Genomic DNA, 19,930 nt, shown 5'->3' on the forward strand with positions numbered 1-19,930 from the left:
TGAATGAACACTTGATGCATATAATCACAGCAGTATGATGATTCTATGTGTCTACATTAAAACATTCTTCTTCATACTGCATCAATATATGCTACTTTTAAACTTTCATGCAGAGAAGGAAATCACAACTAAAAGAATCACTATTTTTTCCATACGGTGTTGATCTGGAAATGTTTGCCTCGGCATTTTGATGGTGTGGACCTGTGGCACCAAACGGAGATATTGACGTGCGGAGTAAGCCCTCTTCATTGTCTAGCGGGTGACTTTTCAAATGATGCTACATATTAGCAGTGTAGCCGAGTGTCCTGGGTTCGCCTATACAGTGTACTTATCTAATAAAATAATAAACGGGAGACATTAGAGCAGGTTTGGTAGCCACCGCTTCTTTAATGTCAACATCACACACCTCCTTCCACAACCACACACACCCTACGTTACAGCCCTACGGCAACAACTCTGGAGGGACAACACTCCTCCTCCTTACCTAACACACTCCGGTAACTTGGGACACCCTGAACTGTTTGTTAAAGTTAAAGTTAAAGTTAAAGTACCAATGATTGTCACACACACACACTAGGTGTGGCGAGATTATTCTCTGCATTTGACCCATCACCCTTGATCACCCCCTGGGAGGTGAGGGGAGCAGTGGGCAGCAGCGGTGGCCGCGCCCGGGAATCATTTTTGGTGATTTAACCCCCAATTCCAACCCTTGATGCTGAGTGCCAAGCAGGGAGGTAATGGGTCCCATTTTTATAGTCTTTGGTATGACTCGGCCGGGATTTGAACTCACAACCTACCGATCTCAGGGAGGACACTCTAACCACTAGGCCACTGAGTAGGTACTAGGCCACTGAGTAGCAGCAGTAATGCTACTTTTTATAGCAACGCTTTCGCCCCACACTTGACAAATTACGGTTGTCTGTTCGACATATTCCCACTTGAAGCCAAACCACCGCCAGACGATGGACCCCCTGCTGTTTTTCTTGGGAATTAATTATTCCTCCATTTGTTACCAGATTCGCACCTTCTTTCTCTTATATTAGCGCTCGCACCACTCCGCTAGCATCACAGCTAACGTTACCATGTCTCTACCTCTCTGCTCGGGGATGGCGTATACGTATGTGACGTATGTCGTGACAGTATGTGACGTATGTAAAAAGGTGCACTTGCTGTCTGTGAGAAGGAGAGACTGGAAAGAGGAGGAGAGCCTGCAGTGTAATGCCCGCAGCTAAAAGCAACTGCGTGAGAACGTATACTCGATATCACGATACAGTCATTTTCTATATCGCACAGAGACAAACCCGCGATATATCGCGTGTATCAATATATCGCCCAGCCCTACTCCCAACCTTGTGGGAACAGTTTGGAGCGGGCCCCTTCCTCTTCCAAAATGACTGTGCACCATTATTGCCAACCTAGAGACCTCCGAATTCGGGAGATTGGGGGGCTGTTGAGGTGGGGGGCAGGGTGGTAGCGGGGGGTGTATATTGTAGCGTCCCGGAAGAGTTAGTGCTGCAAGGGATTCTGGGTATTTGTTGTGTTGTGTTTATGTTGTGTTATGGTGCGGATGTTCTCCCGAAATGTGTTTGTCATTCTTGTTTGGTGTGGGTTCACAGTGTGGCGCATATTTGTAACAGTGTTAAAGTTGTTTATACGGTCACCCTCAGTGTGACCTGTATGACTGTTGATCAAGTAGGCTTTGCATTCACGTGTATGTGTGTAAGCCGCATATATCATGTGACTGGGCCGGCACGCTGTTTGTATGGAGGAAAAGCGGACGCCAAAGGCAGTCCCTTTGAGGAACGCCCCCGATATTGTTGTCCGGGTGGAAAACGGGAGAAATTCTGGAGAATAGTTGCCCCGGGAGATTTTCGGTAGGGGCACTGAAATTCGGGAGTCTCCCGGGAAAATCGGGAGGGTTGGCAAGTATGCTGTGCACCAGTGCACAAAGCAAGGTCCATAAAGACATGGATGACAGAATCAGGTGTGGATGAACTTGACTGGCCTGCACAAAGTCCTGACCTTAACCCGATACAACACTTTTGGGATGAATTAGAACGAAGACTGAGAGCCAGGCCTTCTCGACCAACATCAGTGTGTGACCTCACCAATGCGCTTTTGGAAGAATGGTGGAAAATTCCTATAAACACACTCCGCAACCTTGTGGACAGCCTTCCCAGAAGAGTTGAAGCTGTAATCGCTGCAAAAGGTGGACCTGCATCATATTGAACCCAATGGGTTAGGAATGGGATGACACTTCAAGTTCATATGTGAGTCAAGGCAGGTGGCCAAATACTTTTGGCAATATAGTGTATGTGGTGCGGCTAACTACCGTACGGTAGTTGCTTTTTTAACAGTGTGTGTTTATTTTAGTTATTTAAAAAAAAGCTGGTCAAAAGATTTCAGTGTGTCTTTAGCTACTTTTTGAGCACATTCAACAATAATAATAATGATAACGGTCATATGAAATGTTCATATCGTTACATTTGAACTTGTTTCCGGGCGTTTGATTTTGATGTCATGTCATTCTAATGAACATTTTCACATTCCGTTTCAAAGCATAAAAAAATAGACAGTTTGAAAGCAAAAAGCAAGTGAAGGAACTTACAAAGTCATCCCCCGAGTCGGCCTCCACGGAGGCTATGGATTCCTTGCTGAAGGTGCGAGGGATTCGAACGCCCGTCCGCGGTACTGTGGCTGCTTCTTCAGCGATCTTCTTCTTCAGCTTGGCAAACATTTTGCTCGTCACACGGCCTTCCAGACAGGAAGTGGAATTCGTCGCTCTTAGGTCCGACAAAAAAATGGTCTTGCGCAGCCCTCAAACGGAGAACAGATGGATATTGCCATTGTGCAAAATCTAGGAGAAATAAAAAAAGACAGAAATGTCTTTTAAATCCACTCTTTTCTCTGAAACGTGTGTATGTACGTGCAGGATCAACTACATCCACTACTAACAAACAGGCCAAGGATTAAACAATAAACGTTAATAAAAGATAAACCGCGGTAAAACTCCTGACAGTATTATCCCAGTGTTGGCGCTAGGAATTTTCAAAACGGGGTCCCAGGGGCCCCATCAGGTCATAAAAATGGGGTCCCACAGTAAATTTCTGAGGTCCCACTTTTTTTAAAGCGTTTAGAAAACAAATGATAAATATATGCATTATACTGATATATCTCACATTTTATATTGTGTTTTGGAAAAAGGTTGTCATAAACGTTACCTAATTCATTAAAAAGATAACAAAAGAAAACACATTTTTATGCATATGTAAATTCATTCCAGGGCTGCAGCAACTAATCGATTTAATCGGTTAAAATCGGTTATAAAAATAGTTGCCGATTAATTTAGTCATCGATTCGTTGGATCTATGGTATGCGCATGCGCAGAGGCTTTTTTTTTTTTATATCTAATTTTTTTTTTTTTTAATTTATAAACCTTTATTTATAAACTGCAACATTCACAAACAGCTGAGAAACAATAATCAAAATAAGTATGGTGCCAGTATGCTGTTTTTTCCCCCAATAAAATACTGGAAAGGATTTAAATGTATTTTGTCTCTTGTATCCGATTATTAATCAAAGTAATAATCGACAGATTAATCGATTATCAAATTAATCGTTAGTTGCAGCCCTAATTCATTCAGTTATAAACATTCATTCACTTTCTTCTTTCCTTCATGGATCTAAACTTTACCGCGGTCGGTATTTTTTTCTATATTTTTATTTAATAAGTTGTATGTGTATTTATTTCAGTATAAAAGTGTAAAAAGTGTTTTGCTTCGGTCATGAAATTATGATAATGGTGTGCCAGGGCCAGCGTTCTCTCTAAAGTGCGCGCCTGCGCAATTGCGCACTGCTCAAGTGTCCTCTGCGCACAGCAAATATATGCCGCGCACCAAATCAAACCCATCTGAATTCTAAACAAAACAAACACATTTATTCTGTGTAATTTTGCAATGCAACTCTGAGTGACAGTGACAACAAGCGGCCCTAACGGTGTTCGTCAACACCGTTCAATTGTTGTAACGTCTATCAAGATGCTTCGAGGACAGGAATTATATCGATCACTTTATTGAGCAAAACTGTTTATATTCGGCCATAACCACACCAAAAACATGAGTAAAAAACTTCTATCTCCAAAAACTAGTCATTTTCTGCCATACAAACCAGGCCAAAACCAACTTGTCATCTGTCACCAACACGCATAGCACTAAGCCACTGGTGCGTTTATGGCCACACAAAAAGTCGGACAACTCAAACACCACACAAGGTTACACTATGACTCCTCAGTCATACATGTGCTTATTCTACTGTCATTTATTATTAATGTTAATTTACTTATATTAATCGTGGATTGCTATTACTAGAGAAAGTTACAGGAATGCACACTATGCATGCACATTGTGCAACATGAGGATGTTTAAGGGCAACTAAATGTGATCTCTGAAAGGGGTACAAATGATTTCCAAAGCAGGACTCCCACCCAGACATATTGTACAATACTAATCCATAGTTTATGAAAAACAAGATTTATTTTATTTTCATTACAAGTGGGCCAAATCACTAATATTACAAAATAATCTCATGAAAATGACTCCTCTCATTTGAGTGTTATAATAAAAGATTGGTTTGAGACAGGTGTGCTGCTGGTATTGCCACGTGTGATGTTGCTCACGTGTGCTCCAGGGAGTTTTTGTGTTTGCTCAGACACATGAACAATTAGAGGGAACATTGGCCAGGGCATACATGCATGCATTGTTTATTTAACGCTTAAATCTCTAGAGTCTAGATCAACTTCAGATTTTTTTTTAATGTTGTTTTTTTGTTTGTTTTGTGCCCTTTTTATCAAAGAAAACGATGGGGTTTTTTATGGCAAACACACAAAATATGCAAAATCTTCCACAAAAAATATATTTTTCTAAGTGGAATATTTGATGTGAAGTAATCGGAACCTGGGCAGGGTTCCGCCAACTTGGGGAGGAGATCTTGCCCCAAGTGGAGGAGTTCAAGTACCTAGGAGTCTTGTTCACGAGTGAGGGAAGAGTGGATCGTGAGATCAACAGGCGGATCGGTGCGGCGTCTTCAGTAATGCGGACGCTGTATCGATCCGTTGTGGTGAAGAAGGAGCTGAGCCGGAAGGCAAAGCTCTCGATTTACCGGTCGATCTACATTCCCATCCTCACCTATGGTCATGAGCTTTGGGTCATGACCGAAAGGACAAGATCACGGGTACAAGCAGCCGAAATGAGTTTCCTCCACCGGGTGGCGGGGCTCTCCCTTAGAGATAGGGTGAGAAGCTCTGCCATCCGGGGGGAGCTCAAAGTAAAGCCGCTGCTCCTCCACATCGAGAGGAGCCAGATGAGGTGGTTCGGGCATCTGGACAGGATGCCACCCGAACGCCTCCCTAGGGAAGTGTTTAGGGCATGTCCGACCGGTAGGAGGCCGCGGGGAAGACCCAGGACACGTTGAGAAGACTATGTCTCCCGGCTGGCCTGGGAACGCCTCGGGATCCCCCGGGAGGAGCTGGACGAAGTGGCTGGGGAGAGGGAAGTCTGGGCTTCCCTGCTTAGGCTGCTGCCCTGCAACCCGACCTCGGATAAGCGGAAGAAGATGGATGGATGGATGGATGGGTAATCGGAACCTTGGATAGGTCAATAATTCATAAAAACATTGATTTTGATTCAATATTATGTTTTGAGCAATGACAGTTTTAAAGAAAAAAAACAGCTGGGTTTTATCAGTCAACATTGCAACATTTTCTAAATTACATTTCACCTGTAAACTTTTTTTATTCCACTGTTTATTTTAATAGTATTTTTAGAATGTGCCGTGGGCCTTTAAAACATTAGCTACGGAACACACTTTTGACACCCCTGCTATAGATAATAAAAAATGTAATCTGATAAGTCTAACGATAAGAAGCAGAGCCTGGCGACGCATGTGCGTTTATCATAACGCACAGTCAGCACCTCTGCTTCAGTAAACAATGACGGTGATGACGTCAGCAATGCGAGCGACACTTGCTAACTTGTCAGCCACTTCTCCAAGAGACTCCTTTTGAACACTCCTCGCACATTAACACTTCAAAAGGCACATATTTGCCCCATTTGTTGACCTACAAAGTATGTTTTTGGGGTGGAGGAGTCTGGCCAGGTGCTGGTTAGCTTGAAGCTAAAAGCTAGCCTGTCTCAATCCTCGAACGATGTCTCTTCAGCGGGAGATAAAAGTGAAGTTTCCATGGACTCACAAAGACTAAAACAAGTCATTTACTAGAGACATGGCACAGGATGAAGTTAAAAACACTGACCTTAGTGATTACCATGAAGTCTTTCTTTTGACAGCCCCCTCATGGTAAAGTTGTCTGAGTGCAAACTGAGGCAGTATTTGTCATTGATAAAACTTCAGGCGAATCAAAATTTAAGAAATTGTACCGGAAAGTTCATTACTTTGAAGATGACCAATAAAAACGCAGAGAAGGCAGGGTCGGTAATGCGCGTCCTTTCTGATTTCAATGCTTAAAAAAGACACAAAAAGTGCGTTAACGCCAACAGTATCCTTTCAAATGATCAAAAAACTGATAACAATTTGATACTCACAGAATGGAGATACAGTTTATTTCCTAGAGAATAACGCGATCACTAGTTAGCAACTGCCGTCGCTAATCTTTAGCTAGCAGCCAGAGCCGCTAGGGATGGGTTGCGAATCCGGCGGGTTTTTTTGGCACCGACCGAATCCCGCCGGTGTTCTACCAAGCACCATCTCACGTAAAAATCCAACGGTGTCAGGGTGCGGTACCTGGCCGATCACTCCAGCAGCACTGAGAGCGGAATAAGCCAAACTACGTCTACGTAATGTTGCAATTTCGATTGCCGACACAGAAATTGACTCAAAAAAACGCTTCGGCGTGAGTTAAATAAGGGCTCCAATTTTCCAAAAAATGTGCGAGATTGACGCTAATATATTGCCTCTGCTATTGACATGCCGATGAGCATTAGCAATTTTACATGGCGATTTCAACAACTCCAAATGTTTTAATGAAAACTACAATTAAGAAGCATGTTACAATTCGCTCATAGCTCGGTTGGTCGTGTGGCCGTGCCAGCAACTTGAGGGTTCCAGGTTCGATTCCCGCTTCCGCCATCCTAGTCACTGCCATTGTGTCCTTGGGCAAGACCCTTTACCCACCTGCTCCCAGTGCCACCCACACTGGTTTAAATGTAACTTAGATATTGGGTTTCACTATGTAAAGCGCTTTGGGTCACTTGAGAAAAGCGCTATATAAATATAATTCACTTCATTTCACAATTAAACAGCTGCTACGTAATAAGTACAATACTCATAACTTCTGTTTGATTATAACATGATTCAATTTAAAAGACTGTTTAAAAAAGAAGTACTGAAGAAGTACGAGGAGGAAAGAGAGTGATGCCCTCAGCACAGAGCGATGAGAGAGAGGTGTATGGTCAGAGAGTGTTTGGGCCTGTGTGTGTGTGTGTGTGTGTGTGTGTGTGTGTGTGTGTGTGTGTGTGTGTGTGTGTGTGTGTGTGTGTGTGTGTGTGTGTGTGTGTGTGTGTGTGTGTGTGTGTGTGTGTGTGTGTGTTTTGTCTCGTCTTGTCTTGTCTCATAGTGAAGTGGAATGAGTGAGAGGGGTTGGGATATTATAAGCATTTGCTTCATCCAACCCCTTTTCAAGCCTTGCATAAATGTCTCTGCCAAAATGTAAAAAAAATAAAATGTGTTGTTGTATTGTGCAGGTTTGAAATAAATAATTCAATTCAATTATGTACATTTGTGCAGCATTTTTAAAATGTCGTTTTGTTTATGTGTTCTTTTATTTTTGCATCATTTTTCTTTTGCACTTGTTTTTTTTAATCCTAAAATGTTGATAAGACTGCAGACTTTTCAATCCAAAAGTTTGTGTTTCATGGTGTGTTTCTGCTTTTGGATGATTTTGGTCGTTGATGTGGGTTTGACCCTGTCGGCCACCGTACATAATAAAGCCCTGACATTTGAGTAATTCCTCTCTGAAACTGCGGCATATGACTGATACACTAAATTGCCAAAAGTGTTTGGCCACCCATCCAAATGATCAGAATCAAATCAAATCAAATCAACTTTATTTATAAAGCACATTTAAAATTTACCACAGGGGTAGCCAAAGTGCTGTACAATGAGCAGGTTAAAAGATAAAACGAGTACCGAGCAAACACAACACAACACAAACAGAACATGATAAAAAATAAATAATTAAAATAGAATTAATAAAAAACATAAAAACATAAAAACAGGATCACAGCAGGTGTATTATGGGGCGCCATTGCAGGATGGATATCACTCAGTGTTAAAAGCCATGGAATAAAAGTATGTTTTTAAGAGAGATTTAAAAACAGGAAGAGAGGAGGCTTGTCTAACACTCAGGGGTAGGTCGTTCCAGAGCTTGGGAGCAGCAACGGCGAAAGCTCTGTCACCTCTAAGCTTCAGCCTTGTGTCAGGGACCGTCAACAGCAGCTGATCGGCTGATCTTAAGGATCGGGTGGGGCAGTAAGGCTGAAGGAGGTCGGAGAGATAGGTTGGCGCGAGGTTGTTTAGACATTTAAAAACAAATAAAAGGAGTTTAAAATGTATTCGGTAACGCACAGGGAGCCAGTGAAGGGACGCTAAAATAGGGGTGATGTGCTCACGTCTGCGGGTCTGTGTTAGCAGACGAGCAGCAGAGTTCTGCACGAGCTGCAGGCGGGCGAGGGAGGCCTGGCTAATGCCAACATACAGGGCATTACAGTAATCAAGACGAGTCGAGATAAAAGCGTGGATTAATTTCTCAAGATCATGTCTTGATAAAAGCGGTTTCACTTTCGCTATTTGGCGTAATTGATAAAAGCTTTTTTGAACGACGCTGCTGATTTGTTTTTCGAATTTAAAATCTGAGTCAAACTTTACCCCCAGGTTTGTGACAGAGTCGCTGAGATACGGGGTCAGAGTGCCGAGGTCAACGTTGGGGGAGGGAGAGCGACTTGGACCGAACAACATAACTTCTGTTTTGTCTTCATTTAGGCTCAGGAAGTTAGCTGAAAGCCAGACTTTGATGTCGTGCAGGCAGTCAATAAGACTTTGAACCGTGTTATTTTGTGCCATGGGAAAATAAATCTGGCAATCATCGGCATAAAAATGAAATGCAATACTGTACTTCCTAAAAATAGAACCAAGGGGGAGAAGGTAAAGCGCAAATAAAATTGGGGCAAGGATTGAACCCTGGGGGACCCCATGTGGTAAAGGAGCTGTGGACGACATAAAACTGTCTACTTTTACACAAAAACTCCTGTCGGTTAGGTACGACCGGAACCAGTTGAGGGCGGCGCCCTTAATGCCCACACAGTTCTCAAGACGAGTGATTAAGGTGGCGTGGTCGACGGTGTCGAACGCAGCAGACAGATCTAAAAGCACCAGGACAACATATTTACCAGAATCAGTGGACAGGAGGATATCGTTAAAAACTTTTAGAAGCGCTGACTCTGTGCTGTGGAGGGCTTTAAAACCGGACTGGAACAGCTCAGTGATACCATTATCCTCTAAGAAGGGCAGCAACTGACTGTAGACAACCTTCTCTAATATTTTGGAAATGTATGGAAGATTAGAGATAGGTCTGAAGTTAGAGAGGAGAGAGGGGTCGAGGCTGGGTTTTTTAAGTAGAGGTCGTACCACTGCATGTTTAAACTCTACTGGAACTATTCCAGAAGAGAGGCTACTATTGATAATGTTAAGGACACTTGATCCAATAGTAGCAAGTACCTCCTTAAACAGGCGAGGTGGGAGGGCATCTGCAGGAGAACCAGAGGGCTTCATATGACTAACTGTGTCACTTAAAAAAGAAAAGGACACCGGCTCAAACTGATGGAAAACAGAAGAGAAATGCAGGGGAACAGAAGGGTCATATGAAGGCTGAGATAGACTGGCTCTAGTTGACACAATTTTGTCAGTGAAAAAATGGAGACAATTTTCACAGAATTCAAAAGAAGCATCAAAACCAGCAGATTTGGGAGCATCAATGACAGTGTTAATAGTTTTAAACAGAACTCTGGGGTTGTTACAGTTAGAAGATATAATCTGAGATAGATATATATTCATTTCTGCTTTTACAGTCATCTGAAAGGAAAACAGGCTTTCTTTAAAAATGGCAAAGGACACATGCAGCCTGTCTTTTTTCCATTTTCTCTCTGCTCTTCTACATACGCGCCTGGCAGCCCTAGTGACGTCATTCAACCAGGGTTGAGGCGTCGCTTTAGCGCGGCGGCATTTGAAAGGCGCGATCGTGTCCAGTGTTTGTGAACAGATAGAGTTGAACCCAGAAACCAACTCTTCAGTATTCAGACACACAGATGCTGCAGAATTATCATCACAAAGAGTCAAAAAAATAGAGGAGAACCGAGCAGGAGACGAAGAATTAAACATGCGAGAGCGTTGGGGCGGTGCGCACAATTTAACTGGACACTGCGTGGCAATATCAAACAGGATCGGCATGTGATCAGAGAACACAGCGTCGCAAATGTCCAAATTAAAAACACACAAACCATACGAGAGCACTAAATCGAGTGTATGCCCGCGTTCATGTGTAGAACCACACACAGACTGTACAAAGTTAAATGAGTCGATTATATTCAGGAAGCTCCTGGAAAGCGGCTCATCTGGACAGCAGGTGTGAATATTAAAATCACCCACAATAAGGACACGATCATATTTGGGCAGGATTTCAGCCAGAAATTCAGAAAAGTCAGTTATAAAGTCTGGTCTGAATCAGGTGTCCTAATCACTTGGCCCGGCCACAGGTGTCAAAAATCAAGCACTTAGGCATGGAGACTGTTTTCTACAAACATTTGTGAAATAATGGGCCGCTCTCAGGAGCTCAGTGATTTCCAGCTTGGAACTGTCATAGGATGCCACCTGTGCAACAAATCCAGTCGTGAAATTTCCTCGCTCCTAAATATTCCAAAGTCAACTGTCGGCTTTATTATAAGAAAATGGAAGAGTTTGGGAACAACAGCAACTCAGCCACCAAGTGGTAGACCACGTAAACTGACAGAGAGGGGTCAGCGGATGCTGAAGCGCATAGTGCAAAGAGGTCGCCGACTTTCTGCACAGTCAGTTGCCACAGAGCTCCAAACTTCATGTGACCTACCGATTAGCCCACGTACAGTACGCAGAGAGCTTCATGGAATGGGTTTCCATGGCCAAGCAGCTGCATCTAAGCCATACATCACCAAGTCCAATGCGAAGCGTCGGACGCAGTGGTGTAAAGCACGTTGAGTTGGCCCCTCCACATCCCACCTGCCCGGATTGTAAATAATCAAATGTAAATAATCAAATGTATATACTTGTTCTTATTCTTTCTGCGACTGTGAATTGTTCTTGTTTGCGGATGACTCGGCCCTGCTGGTATCAGACAAGGACAAGTCACAGGTGGAGAAAATCCTCAGTGCTGAACTCTGTAGAACTTGCACCTGGCTCTCTGACAACAAGCTATCCATACACTTAGGTAAAACAGAATCCATCCTGTTTGGGTCCCACATCAACCTTAAAGGGGAACATTATCACCAGACCTATGTAAGCGTCAATATATACCTTGATGTTGCAGAAAAAAAGACCATATATTTTTTTAACCGATTTCCAAACTCTAAATGGGTGAATTTTGGCAAATTAAACGCCTTTCTATTATTCGCTCTCGGAGCGATGACGTCACGTTGTGACGTCACATCGGGAAGCAATCCGCCATTTCCTCACTTTCGTTGGTGTGTTGTCGGAGGGTGTAACAACACGAACAGGGACGGATTCAAGTTGCACCAGTGGCCCAAAGATGCGAAAGCGGCAAGAAATTGGACGAAATTTGTTCAAAATACGAGGCTGTGGGGAAAGCCGACGAAATGGTCAGTCGTTTGTTCTGCACACTTTACCGACGAAAGCGATGCTACGACAGAGATGGCAAGAATGTGTGGATATCTTGCGACACTCAAAGCAGATGTTGACATCAACTCCAAAACTGGACAGATCAGCTTTCAGGAAAAGAGAGCGGATGAGGGTATGTCTACAGAATATATTAATTGATGAAAACTTTATTCATTACTCGCGGTTTTACGTAAATTATTATACATGAACTGTGTTTACCAATAATTTAGCTTAAAAACATTTATTTTTTTCAATCATTCGAGTACATTCGGGTAGTCTTGTGTAATGCAGTATTTTGTGTCTATTTAGGTATGGTTAACCTGAGTGCTGAAATCGTGGAAAAATATATGTTCTTAGCGCGCCTGAAATGGGCTGTCTGCACTCTCAAAGTGCATGTTGTTGCCAAATGTATTTCATATGCTGTAAACCTAGTTCATAGTTGTTAGTTTCCTTTAATGCCAAACAAACACATACCAATCGTTGGTTAGAAGGCGATCGCCGAATTCGTCCTCGCTTTCTCCCGTGTCGCTGGCTGTCGTGTCGTTTTCGTCGGTTTCGCTTGCATACGGTTCAAACCGATATGACTCAATAGCTTCAGTTTCTTCTTCAATTTTTTTTTCGCTACCTGCCTCCACAATACAACCATCCGTTTCAATACATGCGTAATCTGTTGAATCGCTTAAGCCGCTGAAATCCGAGTCTGAATCCGAGCTAATGTCGCTGTACCTTGCTGTTCTAACCGCCATGTTTGTTTGTATTGGCATCACTGTGTGACGTCACAGGAAAATGGACGGGTGTATATAACGATGGTTAAAATCAGGCACGTTGAAGCTTTTTTTAGGGATATTGCGTGATGGGTAAAATTTTGAAAAAAACTTTGAAAAATAAAATAAGCCACTGGGAACTGATTTTTAATGGTTTCAACCCTTCTGAAATTGTGATAATGTTCCCCTTTAAGAAAGTCAATGACTTCACTATAAAAGTGGGTGACATTGTTATCACCAGGAAAGATGAGGTCACCTACCTAGGTTCCATTCTAGAGGCTAATCTTTCCTGTGATGAAATGGCAACCAAGGTAATCAAAAAGGTCAACCAACGAACAAGATTTCTCTATAGAATCGCCTCTCTGGTCAACAAAAGCACCATGAAGATTCTAGCGGGAACTCTCGTTCAACACTTTTTCGATTACGCATGCACCTCCTGGTACCCTAGCACCTCCAAAACCCTCAAATCTAGACTCCAAACATCCCAGAACAAGCTAGTCAGATTACTTCTAGACCTCCACCCCAGATCCAACCTCACTCCTACCCACTTCTCCAAAGTGGGCTGGCTCAGGGTGGAGGACAGAGTAAAACAACTTGCACTGAGCCTAGTCTATAAAATCCGCTACACCTCCCTGATACCGAAGTACATGTCAAAATGACCGCCATAACCACAACACCAGGGGGAGCTCCACTAACCACGTTAAACCCAGATTCCGATCATCTAACAAAGGTCTTAACTCATTCTCTTTCTATGCCACATCAATGTGGAATGCGCTCCCAACAGGTGTAAATGAAAGAGCATCTCTATCCTCCTTCAAAACCGCAATAAAAGTACACCTCCAGGCAACTTCAACCCTAAACTAACACCCTCCCCGGATTGTTAATAATCAAATGTAAACAATCAAATGCCGATATTTTTCTTATGCCTTTTGATCTCTCTCTCTCTCTCTATGTTCACTGCTCGCTGTACATATCCTACGAAGTCAGACCTACACTGTTTCAATGTCCATTTCTCAGATGATGCAATTGTTGATGACTGAAGTGCTGATATCAACCAAACCTAACCCGCCCCCTGAATTGTAAATAATGTAAATAATTCAATGTATATACTCTGATGATTAACTTGTGTGACGACTGTATTATGATGATAGTATATATTTGTACCATGAATTGATTTACGTGGACCCCGACTTAAACAAGTTGAAAAACTTATTCGGGTGTTACCATTTAGTGGTCAATTGTACGGAATATGTACTGTACTGTGCAATCTACTAATAAAAGTTTCAATCAATCAATCCCTTAGTCCCAGTGAAAGGAACTTTGAATGCTCCAGTATACCAAAACATTTTGGACAATTCCATGCTCCCAACTTTGTGGGAACAGTTTGGAGCGGGCCCCTTCCTCTTCCAACATGACTGTGCAACAGTGCACAAAGCAAGGTCCATAAAGACACGGTGTGGATGAACTTGACTGGCCTGCACAGAGTCCTGACCTGAACCCGATACAACACCTTTGGGTTGAATTAGAACGGAGACTGACAGCCACCAACATCAGTGTGTGACCTCACCAATGCGCTTTTGGAAGAATGGTGCAAAAATTCCTATAAACACACTCCGCAACCTTGTGGACAGCCTTCCCAGAAGAGTTGAAGCTGTAATAACTGCAAAAGGTGGACCCACATCATATTGAACCCTATGGGTTAGGAATGGGATGGCACTTCAAGTTCGTTCATATGTGAGTCAAGGCAGGTGGCCAATATAGTGCATGTCTTAATCATATTGTATGTGCAGCCAACTAAACTGTGCATTTCAGATCTCATTTTTAGGAGGGGGGGAAAAACGGACGGAACGTGAACGTTAAAACGAAGTGAAACATATTTTGTTGGCGTTTCAATGAACACACCTTTTCACCTGTGTAAACATTTGAAGTTATGGTCATACCTTACCAGCTTATTACTTGCATGTGTTGTAATTTGTTGATGTTTTGAAAGTGCACGACAGAAAGCTAACCAGCTAGCATTGAGGCTAACCACAACAATGAAAGTTAACATTGCAACCACCGGGTGAGGGTTAGCATTGTTAGCTTCGTCGCTCCGGAGAGTGGACTTTTTCTTACCATTTTAACTTCCAGGGGGGAGGGGGGGGGATAACTTGTGACGTTTTCTTGTGCTTTCGTCCGCTTCAATAACAAATCCAGGGTTTGTTCCGTTTGACGGCCGGGAAGAAAGTCGCTGATGCAGTTTACCTTGTCAGGCTAGCTAGTCGGCGACATTATACACGTCATCAGCCAACACACATGACTGGCGACGTCACGGCTCCGCCCCTTATTCGTCTGATTGGTCAGGAGACGGTAGGGGCGTGGATTTTGGACATTTAGGCCACGCCCAATACAGATGTAAATAAAGGGGTCCTTATTTCCGATACCGAAGAACAGTACAACATCGGCTTTTGAAGCAATCTTAGAATCAATATAGCTTAATAGTATTAAGCTATATTGTAAAGATTGCTTCAAAAGCCGATGTTGTACTGGGATGTCCGATAATAAAAGTTAAAGTTAAAGTACCAATGATTGTCACACACACACTAGGTGTGGCGAAATTATTCTCTGCATTTGACCCATCACCCTTGATCACCCCCTGGGAGGTGAGGGAAGCAGTGGGCAGCAGCAATTCCAACCCTTGATGCTGAGTGCCAAGCAGGGAGGTAATGGGTCCCATTTTTATAGTCTTTGGTATGACTCGGCCGGGATTTGAACTCCCAACCTACCGATCTCAGGACGGACACTCTAACCACTAGGCCACTGAGTAGGTAATATCAGCCGATAAATGCGTTAAAATGTAATATCGGAAATTGTCGGTATCTGTTTTTTTTTATTATCAGTATCGTTTTTTTTTTTTTTTTTTTTTTTTATTAAATCAACATAAAAAAACACAAGATATACTTACAATTGGTGCACCAACCCAAAAAACCTCCCTCCCCTCACACTCATTCACATTCATTCACACAAAAGGGTTGTTTCTTTCTGTTATTAATATTCTGGTTCCTACATTATATATCAATATATATCAATACAGTCTGCAAGGGATACAGTCCGTAAGCACACATGATTGTGCGTGCTGCTGGTCCACTAATAGTACTAACCTTTAACAGTTAATTTTAATAATTTTCATTAATTACTAGTTTCTATGTAACTGTTTTTATATTGTTTTACTTTCTTTTTTATTCAAGAAAATGTTTTTAATTTATTTATCTTATTTATTTATTTTTTTTTTAAAGTACCTTATCTTCACCATACCTGGTTGTCCAAATTAGGCATAATAATGTGTTAATTCCATGACTGCATATATATCGGTTGATATCGGTATCGGTAATTAAAGAGTTGGACAATATCGGAATATTGGATATCGGCAAAAAGCCATTATCGGACATCCCTACTTAATACGAATCCATTTAATTAATTTTGGACACAAGAACATGTTAAAAATACATTTTATAGAGAATAATTATAGTTTCATATAAATAAAGCAATGCAAAATACAATCTAAAGTATTATAACCTCTTGAAACAAAAATATGATGAAATAAAAATAATCTAAAAAATAATACTAATTTATGAATGAATCCATATATTTTCATACTGTAGAGAAAGGGAGGAGAAAACCACATGGATTTCATCTTGGTACTTTGCTATTTGGTTACTTCTCTGGATTCAGTAGTGCTTCTCACCTTCTTGATCAAAGTACTTGCAACTAGACTTGGCCCCCTGGATGAGTTATTTTTACAGTCAAACTCAATTTCTTTTTCTTTTTTTTAAAGTACAAGAGACTATAGGTACCCTGAGAACTTTCTAAGTTTTGATACAATACCGACATTGGAACCTTGCTAACGATATCGAACCGATACGATACCAGTAGGACTCTTACATGTTCCTAGTATAATATTATATTATATTATAATAATCATAGTTTGAGTTTGTGCCAATTTTGAGGAAAATCTATCAAATAATTATTGAGATATGGCTTTAACAATGTGCAAAGTTAAGACCAAAAAAAAATGTATTAAAAAAAATACTCAAGACCTGCTGTGACATCAACACATTGTTTTGTTCATGTAAATATTGTTTTATACCGTATTGTGTACAGATTCTAAACTAATGTAGTTTTTGTTGTTTTTCCATTTTTCGGCAATATTCGATATTTTGATTGATGTCAGCCATTTTGGGCCAAAGTGTTCTTTATTTTATTTTATTTTTTACTTCCTCTTATAACACAGTATCTACTGAAATTTTTAATGTATAAAACATTATTGTTTAGCAAAATGTACCATGTGTATGTTCAATTGCACAGTTTGCTATTCACTTATTTGGAAGCGTTTTGTTCAAATTTTTTTTGTATGTTTCATGGTTTAAATTCAAATGAAAGTACACCAATGCTAAAATACTTGTCTCAAATATTAGGTATATGTATCAATGTCAATTTGTGAGAGAGGTTCTGTTTCCAGAATGAATTTAAATACATTTACAAGAAAAACCAGCTGCATAAGATTGTCGTTTTTTTGTAATTCCTATTTTTATACATTTATGGCTCTAAAAAATAACTTTTATCTTAATGTCCACAATGGCATTGTCTATGCAAAAATGCAAAAAATAAAAAAAGAGTAGTGCCCACACGTGGGAACGAAAATCACTTTCTAGCCACTTTTTCCTGGTTCACCTTATGGCCTGGAGTGTTGTTTTTACTTTGGTGACACCTAGTGGTCGAAAAAATTCATTAAATTAAGCTCATGACGTAGTAAGTTGTATGATGCGGACACGTTTGTTACTGGACATTTTCTATCACGCTGATACTTTGTGTGTGTAAGTAATATGCAACTATCTGGTACTTGTTCAGATTGACAAATGGGTTGTTCAATGATTATTACGTATGCCTAACTTGTGTGCTAGTATGTGCTTAGCTGTTGTGTAGCTGCTAACTCCGAGCAGCCTATAACCTACATGTTTAACATGCAAGCTCATATAATCCAAGTGCCAAAGAATCCCACGTGATGGCGACTCAGTCTCTCTTTCTTTTGTTTTTTAAACCGCCTCGGGGCCAAAGAAAGTGGCGAGTGCCAGCACTTTGACGAAGAAGGTGAGAAGCATTTTATTCATGAAAGATCTGGTAGCGAAGTACGAACGTGGAGTCCGCATGGCTACTCTGTCTTTACCATCGCCAACAAGTCCTCAATGAAGTTAAAAGTGATTTTAAATGGTCATATATACAGTATGTATATAACATTGTTTTTTTCATGTAAAACTATAGTTCTCAATCAAATGTTACTGGTGTTGGGTTTTTTTCCGGCAAGAGTATCAAAATGTTTTCCACACTGAAAAATCAAAGCATGCGGGGGCCATTTTGATATTTTTCATTTTCAAAACCAATTCAATATATATATATATATATATATATTTTTTTTTAAACCTTTTGGGGCTTTCGTTATGTTTTATTCCTGTGGATCTGATAGGGGCTAAGTCATAAAAATATAAAAAAATAAGTCTTTATTAAAAAATTTTTTGTCAATGCTTATATCTCTAGGTCAACTTCAGGTATTTCTGTTGATATAAAGTAATTTTTAATTTTAAAATGTTTTATGCCTTTTTTGTCAAATCTCGTATTTATTATAGCAAAAACACAAATGATGCAATATTTTCCCCAAACAGACTTTCAGAGTGGAATCTTTAATGTGAACTAATTGGAGCCTTAAATAGCCCAATAATTCATAACAACATTGATACTAATTCAATAATATTTTTGGAGCAATTATTTTTTTTAATCCCACTCATATTCTTGCGGATCCAAATGGGCAACACTCAAAAGTGTTAAAAACAAGTCATGCATATTTTAATTTTTTTTTCTTTCAACGCTTAAGTCTCTAGATCATCCTTTGATTATGTTTTTATTATTTTTCATATTTTTGTTTTATGTCCTTTTTGTCAAAGACAAAGTCCTTTTTTTTTACATGGCAATCATGAAATATGCAGCAAGTTTCCCCAAATTGATTTTAATGTGGAATATTTGATGTGAAGTCATTGGAGCCTTAAATTGGTCAATAATTCATAACATCGATTTGTATTCTTTTTTTTGGGGGGGGGGGGGTTAAAGGAGTTTAAAAAAACCCACTAAAATTCTTGGGGATCCAAAAGGGTCCCACTCATACTGTAAGTGTTAAAAAAATGTCATACTTGTTTTACTTTTAACGCTAAAGTCTCTAGATCATCGTCAGATCTATCCGTTGATTATAAGTTTTTATTATTTTTCATGTTTTTGTTTTGTCTTTATTGTAAAAAAAGCAAGTTTTTTTTACATGGCAATCATAAAATATGAAGTACTTCCCCAAATTGATTTTAATGTGGAATATTTCATGTGAAGTCATTGGAGCCTTAAATAGGTTAATAATTCATAACATTGATTTTGATTATTATTTTAAAAAAAACCAAACACTAAAATTCTTGGGTATCCAAAAGGGTCCCACTCATATTGTAAGTGTTAACAATATGTCATACTTTTCTTTTTAATACTTTTAACGCTTAAGTCTCTAGATCATCTTCAGATGTATCCTTTGATTATGTTTTTATTATTTTTCATATTTTTGTTTTATGTCCCTTTTGTCAAAGAAAACCTTGGGGTTTTTTTTACATGGCAATGATAAAATGTGCAGTAGTTTCCCCACAATGATTTTAATGTAGAATATTTGATTTGAAGTCATTGGAGCCTTAAATAGGTCAATCATTCATAAAATCGATTTTGATTCATTATTTTTTTTTTTTGATAAATGAGATAAAAGAAATAAAATACAAAAAAACACTACAACTCTTGGGGATCCAAAAGAGTCCCACTCATAATGTAAGTGTTAACAATATGTCAAACTTTTAACGCTTAAGTCTCTAGATCATCTTCAGATCTATCCTTTGATTATGTTTTTATTATTTTTCATATTTTTGTTTTATGTCCCTTTTGTCAAAGAAAACCTTGGTCTTTTTTTTACATGGCAATGATAAAATGTGCAGTAGTTTCCCCAAAATGATTTTAATGTAGAATATTTGATTTGAAGTCATTGGAGCCTTAAATAGGTCAATCATTCATAAAATCGATTTTGATTCATTATTATTTTTTTAGATAAATGAGATTAAAAAAATAAAATACAAAAAAACACAACTCTTGGGGATCCAAAAGTGTCCCACTCATAATGTAAGTGT

At 40.1% G+C, this 19,930-nt stretch overlaps 1 protein-coding gene across 1 annotated transcript in view; it reads right to left on the reverse strand.

Annotated features, from left to right (window-relative positions):
- The window catches only part of golga1 (golgin A1), a 91,417-nt gene extending 76,442 nt beyond the window's left edge, over positions 1–14,975 (reverse strand). Inside the window, exons 1-2 of the mRNA XM_061980528.1 lie at positions 14,814–14,975; positions 2,609–2,857 (exon numbers count right to left, since the gene is read on the reverse strand). Coding sequence (XP_061836512.1) covers positions 2,609–2,737 — 129 coding nt within the window. The 5' untranslated portion in view covers positions 2,738–2,857; positions 14,814–14,975. The remainder of the gene's footprint in view (positions 1–2,608; positions 2,858–14,813) is intronic.
- Between the last annotated feature and the right edge of the window lie 4,955 nt (positions 14,976–19,930).

Source organism: Nerophis lumbriciformis, linkage group LG20 (genome assembly GCF_033978685.3).
Source record: "Nerophis lumbriciformis linkage group LG20, RoL_Nlum_v2.1, whole genome shotgun sequence".
NCBI lineage: Eukaryota > Metazoa > Chordata > Actinopteri > Syngnathiformes > Syngnathidae > Nerophis > Nerophis lumbriciformis.